This window comes from Gobius niger, assembly GCF_951799975.1.
Source record: "Gobius niger genome assembly, chromosome: 16".
Lineage (NCBI taxonomy): Eukaryota > Metazoa > Chordata > Actinopteri > Gobiiformes > Gobiidae > Gobius > Gobius niger.
In genome coordinates, this window is record NC_136867.1 from 11,393,305 (window position 1) to 11,412,846 (window position 19,542).

General features: G+C 43.0%; 3 protein-coding genes across 4 annotated transcripts; 2 read left to right on the forward strand and 1 right to left on the reverse strand.

Annotated features, from left to right (window-relative positions):
* Positions 1–197: 197 nt before the first annotated feature.
* adss1 (adenylosuccinate synthase 1) lies at positions 198–3,992 on the forward strand. Its single transcript, XM_079573742.1, has 13 exons — positions 198–562; positions 1,274–1,376; positions 1,456–1,518; positions 1,599–1,649; positions 1,734–1,800; positions 1,889–1,996; positions 2,067–2,148; positions 2,219–2,345; positions 2,415–2,569; positions 3,053–3,177; positions 3,310–3,407; positions 3,485–3,634; positions 3,719–3,992. The coding sequence occupies exons 1-13, from the start codon at positions 374–376 to the stop codon at positions 3,769–3,771; spliced, it is 1,371 nt and encodes a 456-aa protein (XP_079429868.1). The 5' UTR covers positions 198–373; the 3' UTR covers positions 3,772–3,992.
* A 499-nt stretch (positions 3,993–4,491) lies between these two features.
* siva1 (SIVA1, apoptosis-inducing factor) lies at positions 4,492–19,228 on the forward strand. Of its 2 annotated transcripts, XM_079573171.1 has the most exons (5): positions 4,492–4,698; positions 4,988–5,173; positions 7,014–7,170; positions 7,330–7,378; positions 19,217–19,228. In XM_079573171.1, exons 1-4 carry the CDS (start codon positions 4,578–4,580, stop codon positions 7,376–7,378), a joined length of 513 nt encoding a protein of 170 aa, XP_079429297.1. In that variant the 5' UTR covers positions 4,492–4,577; the 3' UTR covers positions 19,217–19,228. The 2 variants fall into 2 exon arrangements, with proteins under 2 accessions (XP_079429297.1, XP_079429296.1); XM_079573170.1 differs by lacking the exon at positions 19,217–19,228 and having other exon boundaries at positions 7,330–7,519.
* On the reverse strand, positions 12,211–18,160 carry zbtb42 (zinc finger and BTB domain containing 42). The gene is made up of 2 exons (XM_079573771.1): positions 18,005–18,160; positions 12,211–17,034 (listed from the first exon to the last, which is right to left on the reverse strand). Exon 2 carries the CDS (start codon positions 17,018–17,020, stop codon positions 15,428–15,430), a length of 1,593 nt encoding a protein of 530 aa, XP_079429897.1. The 5' UTR covers positions 17,021–17,034; positions 18,005–18,160; the 3' UTR covers positions 12,211–15,427.
* Positions 19,229–19,542: the final 314 nt, after the last annotated feature.

Below are 19,542 nucleotides of genomic sequence, written 5' to 3' on the forward strand. Positions count from 1 at the left end.
TATTAGATAAGTGCTATATGTCATTTGTTATGAATTAATATAGATGGCTTTATTCTGAAATGTAACTTTTAATGTTGGATGTATTTTAATAAATTATTGGGTTATATTCTGCTTGGTTCATACAGGTGGTGCTAATGGACCACTTTAAAGATAGTGATACAATTTATATTTCCTAATAGTATTTAAATGAATACATGTAAATACAAGTGTGTAGATTGATCTTTAACGCGAGCAGTAACGGGGGACATCTGGCTGCAGGCGCGCTCTGGCGTGCGCCTGGCTCTGACATCATCGCCTCTGAAGTTACTGATATGGCACTGCCGGACTCTGCTGCACTTACTTCGTCTTGAGACGGACTCAAGGCACCATCAACATGTCCCACAGCTGGTCGACCAAAGATCACAAAAACTCCAACGCTCCCACCGCCGCGGGACAGAAGCGACCGCGCAACGACGGGGGGAATAAAGTAACGGTGGTTCTCGGTGCGCAATGGGGCGACGAGGGGAAAGGAAAAGTGGTTGACCTTTTGGCGACCGAGGCCGATTATGTCTGCAGGTGTCAGGTAAGTGTTTGGGCATGATGTGGTAGTACTTGGTGTACAGGCGATAAGGCCTATATGTGCTTTTAAGTAATATTTGTGTTGTGTGGTGTTCACTGGAAGCCCACTAGAACGCAACAGGTGGTCAGCTGCAGAACACGAGAGCGGCTACAGAATCGCTGCCAATGTACACAGCAAGAATGTAATCAAGTGCGAGGCTGCTTTGATTGTTCACTTTGTACGTTTACTGTGGATATTTCTTTCACATTAATCTTTCGCTTAGCTCTAACAGTTTATTTACTTAAAACTGTCAGCAACCCAACCGGCTGGGCTATGGCTGTGTTGTGATAAGTTGAAAACAATTTATAGTAGTCTGTATCAATTCAAGAAATAAATCATCGGCTTAGTTTATAGATATAGACATATGGTTAAATAGAAGATGTTTGTAGCTAGGGCCCAGTTGGTTACTGCAGTTTTCATGTTACACTTTCCCCGCTGACAGGAGGGCACCCAGTGTTCTGCAGAAGAGAGAACCCCACCCTCGAGGGCTGTAGACCGAGGTCACATTCTCAGGGGGGCGTGTTATGTGAGAAGGCCAGGTCTTAGCCAGGGGGAACAGAGTGGAGGATACACTAATGTCCCAGCCAAGTCTGATCAAATAGGAGCAGAATATACCAGAGAGTGCATCCAACTGAAACCAGCTGTATGTTCTAAAAACTATTTTGATTTTTTCAGGGTGGAAACAATGCAGGACACACAGTGGTGGTGGATGGGAAAGAGTACGACTTCCACCTGCTCCCCAGTGGAATCATCAACCCCAAAAGCATATCCCTCATTGGTGAAAACTGCTTCAGTCTTTTGTATGACTGTGCCGAACACGGAAATGCTCAATAATCTTACTTACCTGTTCTCCACAGGTAATGGGGTTGTTATACATCTTCCTGGGCTGTTCGAGGAGTGTGAAAAAAATGAGAAGAAAGGTAGAGTATTATGTGTAGAGCAAAACGTAGCACTGTGTTGACTCAACAACTGTAATGTTGTCTCTATAAATTCTATCTAGGACTAAAAGGTTGGGAGAAGAGGCTCATAGTCTCAGACAGAGCACATATTGGTATGTGCACTCCGACGACAGTTTCACTATAAAGGCTCAATCTGCTTTCTAATTTCTATGTTTTTGTTGCATGTGTTTGCACAGTGTTTGACTTTCACCAAGTTGTAGATGGCCTACAGGAAACTGAACGACAAGCACAAGAAGGAAAGAAGTGGGTTGAGTTTTTCACAGTGATGAAAATAATATTTGCAAAGATAGGATCCATGTATTTTTGTTCTTATTTGTCTGTAATATAACAGTATTGGAACAACCAAGAAGGGCATTGGACCTGCATACTCCAGCAAAGCGTCTCGAACTGGACTGCGCGTTTGCGACCTTCTGGGTGACTTCAAGGACTTCTCCACCAAGTATGGATTTTGACGTAAACTTAAAGACAAATGTCCACACCTGATTCATTTTTTCTTTTCCACTCTCCAGGTTCAAGAATCTCGTCCACCAATATCAGACCATGTATCCCTCCTTGGTGGTTGACGTGGAAGGCCAACTAAAAAAACTCAAGGTAGTGGCACTAATTGCACATTTCTAATATTTGTTTACCCACCTGTAATGCGTGCTTTTGGATCTTGCAGGAATACGCTGAAAGACTGCGGCCAATGGTTAGAGATGGGGTGTATTACATGTATGAAGCACTTCACGGAGCTCCAAAGAAAATTTTAGTCGAAGGAGCCAACGCTGCTCTCCTGGACATTGACTTTGGTAACATGTTCAACAACTACTGCATATAAAAACTGTATATTAAAAGCTTTTAATCCATTTTGTTTTTAGGCACATATCCTTTTGTGACGTCGTCCAACTGTACTGTGGGCGGGGCTTGCACCGGCCTGGGCATCCCTCCTTTGAATGTTGGGGATGTGTTTGGCGTTTCAAAGGCTTACACGACCAGAGTGGGAATTGGAGCCTTCCCAACAGAGCAACTTAACGTGAGAGGGTCATATTGCATTTGTAAAACGCTCATGGTGTGCTATATGTTACTCGTGCAACCCGGTGTTTAAAAGCGAATGGTGACAGGTTTTGTAAGTGTCCGATGTTGGGCCCAAAGGTTGTTTTCTGATCGTGTTGCTGCCTGGACACATGGGACCGACAGGCAGACAGAGACAGGGGGGCTGTGTTTGCTGGCCAGTGCAGCTGTCAGATTTTGTGAGAGACTGTGACTCTTTACCTCTCATGCACGTCACATGTTTCAGGGTAAATTTAGGGTTCAGGTTATATTTACTGTGTTGGTCGGGCTTGTGTTTCCTGTCACCAGAACTTACCAAATAGACAAAGGTCAAATGAACTTTGACCTTTAGGAATTCTTTCTACATATTTTGCTTTTTGTGACATTTTAAATATTAAATCTGCAGTAGGCTTATGTGACACACCATTTCAGTGAGAGGTAATTGTGCCTGATTTTCGTTTTGCAGGCTACCGGTGATCTTCTGCAGTCCCGGGGCCATGAAGTAGGCGTGACCACAGGAAGAAAGCGTCGCTGTGGCTGGTTGGACCTTGTTATTGTCCGATATGCTCACATGATTAATGGCTTCACTGCGTAAGTAAAAAAAAAAAAAGATCATGAATTACTGTATTGAAGAAATGAGGCATAAATGATTATTGTTTGTGCTCTCCCAACAACACCACAGCATGTACATAGTAGTCACCAGATTTATCTTTGTCTTCACAGCATTGCCTTGACAAAACTTGACATTTTAGATGTGCTGGATGAAATCAAAGTGGGTGTTGCGTATAAACTCAATGGAAAAAGAATTCCCCACTTCCCGGGTAATATAATAATAATTTAATATTTGACATATGATTTCAAATGATGCTTTAATACTATTAGGCTACCTCTTTTGCAGCCAATATGGATGTTTTACAAAAAGTGGAGGTTGAATATGAAACTTTCCCTGGATGGAAGGCTGACACATCTGCAGCCAGAAAGTGGAGCGACCTCCCAGCCAAAGCACAGAACTACATCCGCTTTATTGAGAATCATATTGGAGTTCCAAGTGTGTATATGAATATAGCAGCCAACCAATAGACAAATCTGTGACATCTACCGCACTTTCACCAACTTTTCTTTCTCTTTACAGTCAAATGGGTTGGTGTTGGGAAGTCCAGGGAGTGCATGATCCAGATGTTCTAGAAGACAATAGAAATAGGCTACCTCTCCAGACAATAAAACCTGGCCTGGGAAAAAGTCTCCAAAGCCTATTCTTTTAATATGTTGCAACATGTTGTGCATGCCTATATACATTTAATATATGCCAATGTCTAAGCTAATAACTACCGTATTGAATGCACTTGTTTACATAGAGTTTTAAAGTCTCCAAAACGGAACATCGGGGGCCTTTATGTAGCCAACCAGGTTGTGATCACTATGGAGGGCATAGAATGTAATCCAAGGAGCTGGGTTCACAAAATGATATTGTTTATTTGGTTTATATTTCTTTACGCGTAAGCCTAGGACCCACTCATGTGGTCCCACTTCACCATGAACATTAAAATAATCTCTTTTTTATAATTTTCTTTTTTTTGTATGTATAATGCCTAAACAAAAGTTGCTTTCACACATTTGAATTGGATCTTTATCAAATACAATTACATGTTTTATTGTGTGTGTGTGTGCGTGTGCGTGTGCGTGTGCGTGTTTATTTATATTCATTTTTTAAATCATAGTCGACTATATAGTGCGGGCCTATGTAGTGAATGAGGGGTTAGGGAATAGTGTGGACATTCGGATACAGCCTCTCTCTTGAAGGCGACAAATACCCGCGTAAAAAGTCAGGTGGTTGTAGCACGGCTCGCGGATTGGCTCAGTAGATCCACGTGGTTATAAAACACGGATCTGATTGGTCTTTGCTTTGCTCGTACTTTTCCCGCACCCAAACCTGCGTCAAACAAGTGTGTGCGCAGCTACGCATTAGGAGCGCTGGGTTGTTTGCGATCAAAATGCCGAAAAGAGCCTATCCTTTTCCTGAAAGCTTTTCCTCGCAGTACAAAATCCACGTCGGGCCAAATGAACTCTGTCAAAACGGTGTCTTTGGGAACAAATACAGACAAGAAATCTACGGTAAGCGCGCATGTAGCTGCACTAGCCCACCGTTAGCTTAGCACACCGTTTGTTTGTAGCTTTTCTCAAATTCCACTTTGGTGTTTTGTGTATCCCTATTCGCTGCAATTGTCATCATCAAATCGTTTTCTACGCGTAAATGTATGGATTTTCTCAGTTGCGTGGGCTACTTTTCTGTTTTATCGCTTGTACAGCAAGTAAACAACCCCCTTGACCACAGTACCCCCAGGGCCGTCGTGAACGCCCAAGCCACATGCAAATGCGAGTAATTCTCTTCTCTGACCCTCAGGGAAAACCAAGAATCTACTCTTTAACGGGGCCAAGGCTGTGATGGGTAAAATATGGACTGGAGAGGATAAGTGCACAACCCAGAAGCTCCCTGAACCAGAGATGTGTTGCAGCAGCCAGCCCTTATTGAGGGGACAAACTCTCATAGGACAAGACGGGAGATTAAAAAGAGGAAACTCGGCAAAAGGTGAGGGCAGGGGGGACGTTTACATGGAAAGAAGTTGACACAATAGCCTATTTCAGAATTCCCTTCCCCTGTTGGGACATTGCTTTATCTAGTCCACATTATGCCACATCACACTAATGTTTATATCTGTTTTCTCCACTTTTTTTTACACTGGTGATTTTGTCAGTGATGGTACTACCACGTTGTCATTTATTGTGACTTGATCCATGGGTTGTATGTTTGGTGTGGGCTCCAAGTTGCCCAGGAATTATCCAACATGGTTAAGAATTTAAAGGAATAGGCCACCGTTTTTACGTACTGAGAGATGTCCTTACCTTAGCTGAGACGAGTTGATGTGTAATTGCCTGGTTTTATGTGTGTGCTCAGTCACGCAAATGTTGTTAGCATTTAGCTCTCTCTCAGTGTAGGTATGGCTCCAATGTGGGGTGAAGTTAGAAGCTACTAAGCTGTTCCACGTTTTCCCTATTTCAATACAGTTGCGTGAAAAGTTACATGGTCCAAGTATAGTTACACAAAATGAATAATGTCGATATTCTAAACGGATAAAAGGGGTACTATATTGTAAGGCGTAATAATACCTTAGGAGTACATTGACGTCCACACAGTAAAGTCAAAGTGCTGCTAATATTATGCCTTACAATGCACAAAAGACCAGACAGTGGCGCATCAACCCGTCTAGGGTAATAACAGATCTCAGTATGTAAAAACGGTTGCCTATTCCTTTTAAAGTATCGTCAACTGGACTGCGTTAATTTAGTTGAGGACGTTTCGCTTATATCTTCAGAAGCTTCACTCTTATAGTCAGTCTAAGACTTTTACTGACTGGTGAGATATTAAATGACAATAAGTAAAAATGGTAGCTCACAATTTGTACATGCGTATAGCACTGAAAGTATAAAGTACACTGTGCGATACGGCTTAAAGGGCCCCATAGTCCTGGACAGTCCAGGGACAGCATGAGGGACACGGCTGAATACAGATTTCCACGAACTCTCAAGCCCCCAATGGAGGTGATCACTAAAAACATGCACAATTGGTGAATCCTTCAGCCAGGTGATTCTGACAATCAGCCTGGCTCCACATCTGGTTCACCTTATGTGTGGCTGCAGCAGCGTCAAAGGATGGGTCAAATGCAGAGGACACATTTTCCCATGGGGACAATAAAGTAGACCATAACACTTAACCCAGTGTTTCATCACAGGGACAAAAAACGCACTGCTCCTCCTTAATCTGAGTCCAGCTATAGGGCGGATTCTTTTCTACAGTGCCCTGGAACAGACTTTACCAGGGACACAGAGGTTAATTACAGATAATTGAATTCATGCCATAGTAATGCATCCATGGTAGATATTTTTCATAGTAAATATTTGTATAGGATTAGTCCTATTATGGTCTTGATCTAATCTTGGCGTTAAAGTTTTTCTTTTTGAGGTGGTACTTGGTGTGAAAAGTTTGAGAATCACTGCAGCAGACTGCTTTCACACTTAACTATAGACTCGTGTACTACGACTTTCTCAAAGCACTACAGGGACCCTTGGTCTGCCTGTCAAGACGTAGCTGAAACGGCCTCTCTGACCACCAGAAAAAGCTTATTTTAACAGGTAGCTAACAAGGTGGGTGAAGTTGCATAAGCATATGTACTCTAAATATTTAATTCTATTAAAGCAATAAAAGCAACTCTAAAATCTGAAATGGTTATGTTTTCAGAGTGCAATGGGAAAATAAACAGGTTTTTACAGACTTTTCAAACCCACCAGATGGCAGCAAAGTGTCATAAATTGAACTACCTTTTTGCATTGAAGATGGATTGTTCTATTGACTCCGTTTGTTGTGTGACTAGGTCCTTCCAGTGGATCCACAGACTGCTGCTCTGTGTGTCTTAAGGGCCAGGGCAGACGGACTCAATGTTCCCAGTGTGACCGACAGGCCTGCTCCTCCTGCACCCGGCAGTGCTCCAGCTGCTCCAGCTCTTGCTGCTCTGTTTGCACTACTATAGAGTAAGTCTTCCGGATATTTCTGCTGTAATACATTGAGGCAACTGATTGCTGTTGTATTTTTTGGGTATTTTACAGACAAACTCAATATTATATTAATACACTCAATCGAATTACCAAATACTAAACTGTACAAAGTTTTAAAACGCACTCTCTCTTCAGTTACAGTGGAAGATACGATGAAGTAATTTGCTGCGGCTGCTCGACGTGAAGCAAAACAAGCAACAAAGATAGTAATATTTGAACAATTGGTGCCTAAGGAGATATAATTATGACTGTTTTTTATATTTCTGCCTCATGTGTATGATACAAATGTCATTGTGTATATAATGTTGTACATTTTAACCCTGAATTCTGATCAAATAAAATGCATTTGTTTTGTCTTAAACTGGTATTAATTTTGCATTCTTCACAGAAAATGGAAGGGGCAAAACATTAGTGTTAAAATCATGTCCGATTTACACCAGAAAAAATGTCTGCAGTTCCTGAAGACCTATAGTCTAAGATTGACCTCTGTGTCCGTTTCTTACTTGAGGATAATTTTAATGTTTTTTTCGACTATAAAATGTAGTGTAAGGTCAAGCTTTGCAGAGCTTGTTTTGTTGTGTCTAGTCTTGGTCAGCAGAGGGCAGCATATTTCAAGCCCTCAAAGATGGTGAATCCACCAGAGTGGGATGACGTTGAGGTGTTGTACAAACTGCACTTATGCCACCTAGTAGTTCTGCCTTGCACAAAATAAATTTTGAACCGTTTCTATCAGTATGTAAGAAAGATCTGGTATTTGCTGTGATAATGAAATTCCAATCTATTCTTTAACCTTGGGATGCTGCTATTGAGTTTATTAAAACAGCCCCGAGAGAGTTCACACGATTGGACCTAGACAGTAGGCAATTTGGCTACAAATGCCCCTACAGTAAGGGGGTAACCTTGACGCAGAGTCATCACTTTCAGCTGGCTGTAGCTCATCACTATAGAGCTTCAGGGTCAGGCATTGTGTGCGTATACAGCGCAAGTAGGCCTCTGCATTATAGTGTATATCTCCCATCTGACAGAACCTTAGATATTATATCAGATGAAACCACTTCCTCCAGTCTGTATGGTCTGTCTTTTCTTCCTCAGAGGACCAGTGATGGTGCGGGCCAGTCTTTAGGGAGGCTGCAGTTGGTGTCCGAGGGCACTGCTTGATTTCTGGCTGAGTGAACAGACAGCTGCTGGTAAGTGAGGCGTCAAGTTGTCTGCAAAATTTCAACTTGGAGGTGATGTACTGCAGAGGAAGACCTATAGAAAGTTTGTCATGATTACAAAAAAGGTTTACATTTTCAAAGTTGTTTGCACCTGTGGGGAAACTGGTGTGAACATCATGCCAAACATGAATTGCCATGATCGGGATGCACAATGTGGAAAAAATATTCATTAACTGTCTTGAGCGTCTCAATATCATTGTGATGTTTTGCTATAACGTTTCAACACAGAACCTTCTATTACATTTAAACAGCATTCTTATAAAATCTGTCATTGTGTCAAAACAAGACTTGAATAGTATTTCAGGCTAAAATGCAACTTAAGGAAATCGTGGCAGTAACTGAACTTTTACACATCAGTAAATTACCATATGCATTTTTGCTGAAGGCTTTGTTAGCAAAAAATGTGTCAATCTCAGTCAGATGGAACACCTCAGTGATTTTTGCATTTCACTGTGGCTTTGTGCAATGTGAATTTTGTGATGATAATTTGGGGATATATATATTGTGCCATACATCTTTGTGCCAGTCCCAAGACCAGGTTGATGTGTGGTGGTCATATGTGTAACAGGCAGATTATTTACCGGGGCATTTGTCACATATGTTTTTACTTTATTTTCTCCATTTTTAAGATTCTAGTAATAGTTGAATATCCCTCATAAAGGCAACACAAAGATCATATACTTTAAAACTGTTAAAAAGTTACAGTACTACTTTAGGCATCTAATTTACAGGTGTACCTTTTCCTTCTCCCATCTTTTTTGTATTCATCCCAGAAAAGCGAAAACTAATTGGTGATGATAAGTTAAAATTTCAGGACAGCTATTCACAGCCAGCTTCCTCCTCAGCTCACTTAAAAAGATGTGTTTATCTGTATCTTTAAAATGGGAGGCTGCAGCTGTTGTTTTCCGCACATCTCCATTCGAGACACCCAGAGGAGAGACCGAGGGGTCAGGCTACGCCCTTTTCCACGGAGTTCTCTCCCCTGTAACATGTACACGTCTGGATGTGTATGTGTATGTGTGTGTGTGTTTAATAAGAAAGGAGGAAAAGAAGAATAGCAGGGGCTTCACCGTCACCCACTGAGCCCCAGACAGCACCAACTGCAGTGGGCCAGCGGGAGCACGTGGCTTTGTCTTTCGCCCATTCTTTTGGGGACCAGCTGTGGTCTGAGTGCGCAGAGTGAACGTCGGGCCCAATGATGCTGCTGCTATAAATATGCGTCAACGAGTGTGAGTAAGTGACAGCTGTACAGTGGACCAAGGACACGCTGTCTTGGCACTGTCAGGGCGAGTCGCTCCAAAAAAGGCCAGCTCAAGTGTGTGTCTATGTGTGTGTGTTAGAGAGAGGGACCACTAGTTGATATGCATTTATGCACTCACAGCAGTCAATATAGATAATACACTGTGCAATCTTAATCAAACCAGCCTCACCCTTTAAGATTTTCTATGGTTTCAAGACTTCTCTCCTCTAGCATGTTGCTGCAGTCCTATTGTAAAATCATATATTATTATTTTCTATTGGTTATTCTACACTAATAAGTTTCCAAAAAATATGGTAGAAAGTATGAATGTGGATAGATATTAACATTGGGATAAATTAAGTGGCATCAATACTTTCTGAACCCACAGCTTGGACACAAGATTATGGAATAAATGAAAATGAAATAATTACATTTTTGAGATTTATAGCACCATAGTTGGCTTATCATTCATGGCAGAAACACATCTCAAACAAGTTGGGAAAAGGGCAACAAAAGACTGAAACATTTTGCAACAAATAGCAACAGTTCAAAATGAGCGTTTGCACATGTTTATAGGAATTTATGAGAGTTTTCCATCACACAGTTCTTACTTCTAGTTTTATCCCATTTTTACACGCAAATGGTAAATGGTCTCAACTTATATAGCACTTTTCCACCTACATTAGGCACTCAAACACTTTACAGCAAGGATCCACTCACCCATTCATCCTCTCATTCATACCCCCATGTACGCAGACACTGGGCACACTGGCAATGTCAACTTTCTGCCGGACTGCGATTGCATCCGCGGATGTCAATAGCTTAACCCAATAGTCTTTCGTGAAAGTCAAATGGAGTAAGTGGATGTTAAGTGTATGCACGCCCGTTCCTATGAAGAGGGCGAAAACAACCCGTGCATGTGTGTTGTCTGTACACAAGTGCGCGCATGTGTTTCCTCTGCCCTTTTCAAGTGTGACCACCTGTCTTTTGTTAAGAAATAAATAAATAAACACGGGCCACACACCAGCTGTCCATGGCAGTCCACCCCACCCAGCCAGCCCCCCACGGAGGTCAAGGGCTCCCACCGCTGGCCTTGTTCTTGAGGAGCTTGGACATCCACAACTTTTCCTGTCCTCGCCTCTTAACTTCTTTTAAAGTACTTCTACAATGGCTTCAGGAAGTATTGAATACTCCTGTTTATTCCTATTGTAACCCTGATACTCGAAATGTTTAAAATATCCGCTCTCAGTATGCGTTTCTAAAATATTAGTCGTTGGTTTGTGTGTTTTATAAAATTTTCCTACAAAACTTTTACCATCTTTAATGTGTCATTGTAGTGTAATCTGTGTAGAATTTTACCAACATAATATAATGAAAATAATTTCGACGGGACCTAGAAACTTTCTTAATCCACAGCAACTCTGAAAGCCAGATAAGAGTGGCTCACAGTGGAATGTTTTATTACACCATCGAGTTACACTGCACACATCCCTACTCGTCACCCTGCAGCTAAGCCCTATCACATGGCCTTGCCTTTTCTTTTCTTTTTTTTTTTCCCTCCCCATGTAAGAAATGCAGTCTAAGCTTGGGATCCCATTGGGGCAGATGTGAAATGTGGCTGCCATTGTGTGCTGCTAACTGCTGTTGCTTATGCGGATGGGCCCTTATTAGACTGAATGATCTTGGGAGGACATTGTTTTCTTTATGTTGCAGCAGTCTGACCGACCAGCGCCGCCGTGTCGTCTGTTTGTGCACAAAAGTACGTGCCGGGGAGCTGGGGGCCAGACAATAGACTGGCTTGAGCTACTACCCACACACACAATGGAGAGGCAGGGATGAGGCTGAAGTTCTGGGGGCCATACTTTTTAAAGGGGGTTAGTTTTTTTTTTTCCTTTTCCTAGCGGTGGTGGTGGTGGGGGGGGGGGGTGCAGTCAGGGATGTGTGGCCCTCTCTATGGTGTTCCCAGAAGATGGGGTGAGCTGGGGTATTGGAGGGGGGAGGGTGGTGGGAACCCGAGAACATCCCCATTGGGCTCGCGGCGCGGAGCAGCTGGATTGCTTTCATGGTGCAAGCGGGGAAATAATTAAAACTTCTCTCCATTGTAAATGCCCAGTGAATTGGCATTAACACCCCCACAATTAGATACACATATTTGGGGTTGTTGTTTACCAGCAAACAATGGAGAGTGAAAGAAATACAAACACTTGATGGTAGCGAGATAAAGTTAGATAGGTAAAAGGTTTTATCTTAAATGTTGAGTATTGGCAACAGGCTGGGAACAATGGGCAGCCTCTCCACAGAATTGCTCTGTCCTTGAGTTGATGTTTTCAGTGGGGTTAGATACGGCCTGTAAAACCTGAAGTATTATCACATTGTGTTGTCTGTGTACACATTGCAGTGCCGCCCAAACTTGCTGTCTGGATCAGTGGCGCTGTTTAATGTGAGATTTTAGCAAAACTTCTAACCCTTCCAAGTAACTTTAGTGTTCTCATTCTGTACAAAGAGTTATGGATCATGGGGGGGAAAAAAGAACACAGACAATATATATAAATTGTTCCATTTAATTCTATGCAGCTTAATGATAAAGAAGATCTAAATCAAGATTGTCACATATCCACGGCACACACACAAGCGCACTCCAAAGAAAAGCGCAATAGAAGAAAATGCACATACAGTTAAAAGTAAAAGGCCTCTAAACAATGTCAGTTCTGCATATGAAGATTGTCCTCTAAATCTCTACATCACTAACACTGAAGATGTTGATTACTATAAAATAGACTTTTCTTATTTAAAAAATTATATTACATTCTAATGGCACTTCTACAAATTCTATTAAAAGATTTTTGTTGGACATTTCAAAGATTTTTTTTTTTTTGTCTGTCTTTACCTCTTATCAAATTAAACAGTCTGTCAAATGTTGCACAAGAAGCAATGACGTAATAAATATTTCATGATTATACACATTTTCACAGTTGTGACCTGCAGAGGACATAATTCCAGTATAAAGTGAGAAGATCGATACAGCATGGATCAGGCAAAAAAAAACAAAAAAACAGAACAGCTCTCCGACTGCAATCTCGGAGTTCACATTCAACGACAGAAATTAGCTGAGGAACGTTGAGCGCTCCCAGTAGTATAGACTTGAAAACAAATAAAACGGAAAATGATTTTTCTTCTTTTTTTTTCTCTTCTAAATTGTCATATCAATTTCAAAACATGGTGTAATCTCACCAAAAGCAGCGAAACCTCAAACTCTACATATGTCCGGATTCACATATTGATATGATACAATAGTTTGAACTTCAGTGGGTCACTTATAGTTGCAGTCAACATGTACAGTGAAATAAAAAGGCTTCTCCAGATGCAACACCTGCTTATGTGTCTACAAGGCACGTGTGGTGACCATCCTGGAGGTATAAATAAGAACTGCGGACCGTTTTTCAAATTGTTTTTAGACGTATTGTTAGTTAACTACCTCTTTACAAATGTACACACATCTTTCACCGCTTCTATAAAATCTACATTCCCCTTGTGATTGAAATGTATAGTACATTGATTTGAGCGAGACGGCATGGTTGCTTTAGGCGTATCTTCAGAGCGTTGAGAGCTTATGAAAGTATCAAACATGAAATTTGTGTGAATGACATTTTTTTTTTCTACATGGATGTGCAAAGAAAGACATTTATGTAATCTCCAGAGTAACAGTGCCCCAGGTTTATCTGTGTCGTGCTTGAATAATAGAAGTAGGGTTGCTCTTTGATGCTTTCGAACAATACACCTGTTTACAGTCTCCTTGGTCTCCCTTTTCTTAAATACATTTCTCACATTCCAAAGGCTCCATTCAATACAGAAAAGTGCAAAGAGCAAGAGAGCTTTTTTCTTCTTTTTTTTACCCCTACAGCTACAGCAGATACACAATGATCCCTTGAGAGCTACCTGGGACTTTGAGGGGGGGCGGGAACAATGGCCAGTATTGTCCCAGTTCTTTAGGTATCCAGTGGCGATCGGTGTGTCTCTTCTTGTGAACAACTGTTTCCTGTGGCAGAACAGTGGTAGTTCGTCTGACTCGCAGTGACGCCAAGTCCTCTCAAGTTTTAGATACGGAACAAAACAATCCTCAGGGAAGACGCATTAAGAAAACTCGCCGTCTCAGAAGAAGACGCCGTACATGTTATTGTAACATGGAAAACAAATAACTCCATAAATAAAGAATATATATTTACATTAAATATCCAAATAGTATGAAATAGCAGCCTAGGCAATAGTGTTGAAACTATATGCATGCTAAAAACAAGTGCTTCTCTATCTCCTGTGTGAAAAAGCTCCAATTCTCTCCAGAGTTTTCTACACAGCATATTAAAATACAGTAACTGGATTTCCACAGAGAAAATAGACAGCCCCAAATACCAGTTAATGAGTACCAAATTAGCAGGCAAGACGCATTGTCTTTCAAGCTTACAGAAATAAGAATTAGACTTAGAGTAAACCCTGAACCAAGTCAAACTAATAAATAAATCTGATCAAGTCTTCTCAGGAAGATTAGACACATTTAAACATTTAGCGCTGCACGCCTGGAAGAATCCACACATCTGTATCGGAGTCTTCAGCTCAGCTAGCACAAAACTCTCAAGGACAGCACTAAAAGGCTCCAACTTTATCAGTAGACAAACACACACACACAGCCAGAATTTAAAGGTTAATCCTAAGAAAAAAAGTAGATATAAATGAATCAATGGCACACGGAGCATAGAGTGCACCATTCTTCTGAATATTTCACTTGGGCTTGTTCTTAGTAAAACTGGTGCCAAACCAGAACAAGGGCACTTAACCCGGAAGCATGCAGTGCAATTCGGACTCGATTTTCATATATCCACATACTGTACATTCTTAAAGTTCAAATTCAAAACCATTTCGAGGTCAGTTGGCACTGGGAGACACTAACTCCTCCTGATCAGATTAGTGGAAAAGGTTTTATTTTAAGTAAGTACTCGAGGTGAATGTGTAGGCACCAGTGTACGCAGGCATCATCCTTCTTTCAATTAAATAGCTTTTAATGATCAAGTAAAAAACTATTTTAGAAAAGTGTTCTGGCATTAGCAACTGGAGAGACTCATAAATGAGGCAAATTTTACATGATTAAACCCAAATCTACACCTTCCTTCATGTCCCCAAATTGAATGCACAAAATCCTTCAAATATTTCCAGTCATCAGACTTCAATAGTTTTGCTGCCATGTGTTAGTATTTTTTTCTCAGAAAATATTGAAAATAAATAAAAATATTAATATAATTAAATAATTCTGGAGTTATAATGATATTTCTACTTGGACGGTTCGGATCTCCCACAAGCATTGAGTCTCACTCTAAAAATTGCATTAAAATACAGTGTTTTTATAACACCCATCTATCTCTTAAATTAATAAAAGATGCTTTTTCACAAATATTATTTTCAGATAAGTTCAGCAGACTAACATGGAGACAAAAAAAAAAAATCAAGTGCATCATATGATTTGTTCAACAAAGACATTAATTAATCCAGCTGAATTTCACAGCACCCATAATAAAAAATAATATGAATGTGCGCCCTCTGACCACAGCAGTAGTGCCTATGACACAGTCCAGCAGGAAATCATTAGAGTTGCTACATCTTTAACATGAGAGACAGCACATGGACTAGAATCCAAATATCCCCAGTGAACTCAGAGTATAGTGAAGGGAAGTTTTCAGTAGTATTGACTTTATGAAGAGGCTTTTGTCATGGCACTACAAAGACGCATTTATCCAATGGCCAGAGTCTTAACAAGGCCACAATGAAACTTCCTGATGTGGCGGTATAGGTCTCCGGACTGTGTGAAGCGGCGCTCGCACCACTTACAGGCATGGGGCTTTTCACGTGTGTGGACCACTGCGTGCCGACTTAAGTTATGTGAGTACTGAAAGCTCTTTCCACACTGGCCGCAGGTGTATGGCTTCTCGCCAGAGTGAGTGCGCTCGTGCCGCTTCAGCGTGTACATGCAGGAGAAGGTCTTGTTACACTGCATGCAGGTGGGGACAGAGCCGTCGGGGGATAGTTTGGAGCGAGCACCGTCCTTCTCACGGAAGTGGGAGCTAAGGTGCAGTTGTAGCACATGGGGACTGGGGAACACTTTGCTGCACAGGGGACACACACACACCTGTTGGCCAGGGGGCAGGAGCACCCCGCTAGAAGTGGAGATGTCTGAAGAGGCCAAGTCCTCCTCTTCCTCCTCTTCACTGTCCCCCAGAAGCCGGCCCCTCCTCTCCTCCAGCTCACGGCCTGGGGCCCCCCGCCCCACACACACCTCCCCCTCATCGTCCATCAGGTCCTCCTCCTGGGAGAGCAGCGCGGCCGTGGAGCCGTTGTTGCCTGGGAAGAGGGCAGCGAACCCTGTCACCACTGAGCTCCTGGCACTATTCCCAAAGCGCTGGCTCTCGGGGCTCATGGGCTCACTGTCCTCCTGCTCTGACAGCAAGTCGTGTTCGTCTTTAACAAGTGGCTCAGTGCCCTGCTGCTGGCTGTCGAGGGCCAGCTGTCCCGAGACGTAGGAGGGGTGTAAGGGATCTTTGCTAGACAGAGGCTTGAAAGACAAATCCAGTGCACAGTCCATGTCATCTGAAGCCCGGGACCTCTGGGACAGTGATACGGTGGAACTACTGACATCAGCTTTTGTTTTTCCAGCTGTTTGGTGGCAGGGCTCGGCCTCTGCTGACACATAATTGACACCTACAAGGTCCGGGGACCTGCCAGAGTGACCGTTTGCCTTCTGCTTGCCCTGTGTAGACCTGTCACAGTCAGTGACAGGCAGCCTGACTTCGCTGTTGTCCATGTCAAAGTCTTGTGCTGCGGGTGCCCTCACAGCCCCCTGAGACAGAGCGTGTATCTGTCGCCGCACGAGCTGCTTACTGTGCAGCTCACTGTCTGAGGAGTTCTCTCTGTCCAGACAGCTCAGGCCCAAACCCTCGCCCATTTTCTCCTCCAGACACAGCAGTTCTTTATCTTTGAGCTTGCCTTTACACACTTTGACTATGTCGTACATGTGGAGGTAACTAGCCGCTGCCAGCACATCCTCCACAGGCAGAGTGCTGAACTCCAACTTTCCCTCATACATAAATTCAAGGAGTAGACTGAAAGCCGGGGCTGTCACAATGTCACTGTTGAGATGCACAACGTCCCTTTTGTCTAGCTGGTCCCTGTAGAAAAGATGGAAGTACATGCTGCAGGAGGCCAGCACTGCCCTGTGCGCTTTGAATCGAGCCTCGCCGACAAGAACAGTGCAGTCACAGAGGAAACCTTGGTGACGCTGCTGACTCAGGCACTGCAGCAACTGGCGGCTATGGTCCGGGAACTCCATTCTTCCTTCATAACCTGGGAAAAACAGGAAAAACAGGATATGGATAAAGCCATGGTAGACATACAAGAGGGCACTTCCACAGTAAACATGTGGGAGACACAAATCTCCGTCTCTATAATTGACATAACTTTTAAGTAAACATTAAATACAATCAGATTAAGTAACAATTCCAGCTAGTTCTACAAGTACAAAATACTACAAACTGATTAGTAGAGCTTTTCCAGAGACCACGCAGAGCTGTGCTCACCAACACTTGTAATAGTGGATCCACTCTCCCTACAGGAGTAGCGTTTGTCTAGTGTCCGTTCTGACTGAGGAAAACGAAAGGCGCGCACGGGTGCGTTTCTTTGCGCACACATTCACAGCCTGTTTACAGAACAAGCATAGAGCGGCACTGGAAACGCCAGGACTGGTCCATCGGGAAGGAAAGCTAACGTGTAAAAAATAAGAGCAGGGCAGAGAGAGTAAACTGGCGCTCTGTTTGCTAATTACACTGCAAGCTGTGGAGTCAGCTGCTCTGACATCACCGCAATGGAAACGCTACCTCCAGCTGTGCTCCCCTTTATGCCATATGTTAACTCTGTGCTATAAGTGCTCAAAAACACACAGAGATTGGAGAGGTTTGTGGCAACATTTCACACCGTTTAAAACTTTCAAAAAGACACTTGGACTTTTATAAATCCTAACTGAAGTGTGCATAATATTGGCCACATTTAAAAAGTCTCACAAAGAAAAGGGACAAAGTTGCTAAATGCGCAAATAAACTTTCGCCAAACATAAGTAATTGTGTTTCGATTGTAAAAGTGCCCCACATACAGATCACAGTCAATGCAAACAATGTCCGCGTCGGGGACCGTTGTGCTCGGAGCCTTTTAAACAGCGGAGGAACTCATTGAGCGAAGCGGCGAAAGAGACGGCACAGACCGCTTAACTTTGTATGTAGACTACGGATATAACAGGAGAAAAGGGAAAAGTAGTACTTACATTTGCTCCTTCAAAGCTTTTTCAAGTTGTCTCTTTATTTTTCAGCCCCGTCGTTCTTTCATGATGAGCGGCCAGATGTTTTCGCTTCTCCTGCTCGTTTCTTGTGCTTCGGTTCCGACCCTGGGAGAGCAGGCTGCACTCTGCGCTGCTGTGTGTCAAGCAGGTTCATAATGGCACAAGTCTCGCGATATCCCCCCCACCCCTCTCCTCCTCTCCTCCTCTGCCAGTGGCCACAATAACTTTGTACTACTCTGTGGATTCACACAGCGGCAGCAAGTAGCAAGAGTCCCCTGCTAGTTAATATAACACCTGCACAGTGGCGCTACCTATGTCTTACTTCGAGACGATTCAGTTTTGCTTTAGGGCGTTTTTTTGCATGGAATAATTCAGCAATAGGCACATCTGCCCAATGAGTAAAGCTATTTAAAGTAGTGTGTATAATAATAGTGTATAATAGTTATAATAGTGTGTAAGAGATGAGAAAGACTTGTTTTCAATCTTGCAAGAATTTGTAGACACCAGGCTGTTTAGAGTGGGACCCAACAATGGATTGATACATTGTGTTGGTTGTTCAAACTTATAATCAATGTTTGAAATCTGTGAGGAAATACTACATAGCGAGAGGCCCATAAGCTACAATGTAAAATATTTGATGGTCGAAATGATTGCTTCATTTGTGCTGCTGTTGTTGCTGCTGCCGGAGAGAAGAGGCAGTGGTGTGGCTGGCTGGGATTGGCATATAGTTGAGAGGCAGGGGACTAGAGGTTGCAGCTGCTCCCCTCTGCACCCCCACGCCCCTCCCAACTCCCCGGGTCACCTTTGCCCTGTGTTCCAGCTGTCGTGTGTTTTGAAAGAGCCATTTGCAGCTCTACACAGTCCCCGACACAGAGGGGAATGAGCAGTGTGACAGGAGACGCAGACACTGGTTCAAGGGGCCACTGGCTAAGATTCTTATCCACTGACTCGTTACTGCCATTTTTAGTTTGGCCTTCATTAGTGAGGTTTTATGCACTCTTTCATAGGACTGTGATACTCAAATGACGTATCGGTGAATGAAATGTCTCTGCCATGAGAGACGCTTTCCCAGTAACCCACTGCTACACGTGATCCATGCCGATGCAGAGAAGAGGACCAGAATAGGAGCAGTGCCTGTGTGTTCCTGTGCTGGCAGCGGTAGGCGCCCTGCAGTAGCCGAGGGGTTTGTGTTCACAGGGCAAGACAAAGCAGTGGTTGTGCCTGGGGACCGTGGCCTCCGAGGCTCAGCGCTGTGAAGGTTCTCACACAGAGAAAAGATAGAGGGAGAGAGAGAGCGAGAGAAAACACTTCCTGAAGCTTCATTCTTCCTCTCTGCAATCATCAATGGCATTCTCCCCCTGACCCACTCCTCTCACCGACAAACAAAAGGGCTCGCATTCCAGTGAAGCCTGACCGGCCAACCAACCAGCCATCCAGCCACTGCTAGGCCACAGCACATCACTCTTCTGCTGGTCAGGCTGGACTGTGAAGTATAAGGGGTCCAGGCCCTAGACAGTCTGTCC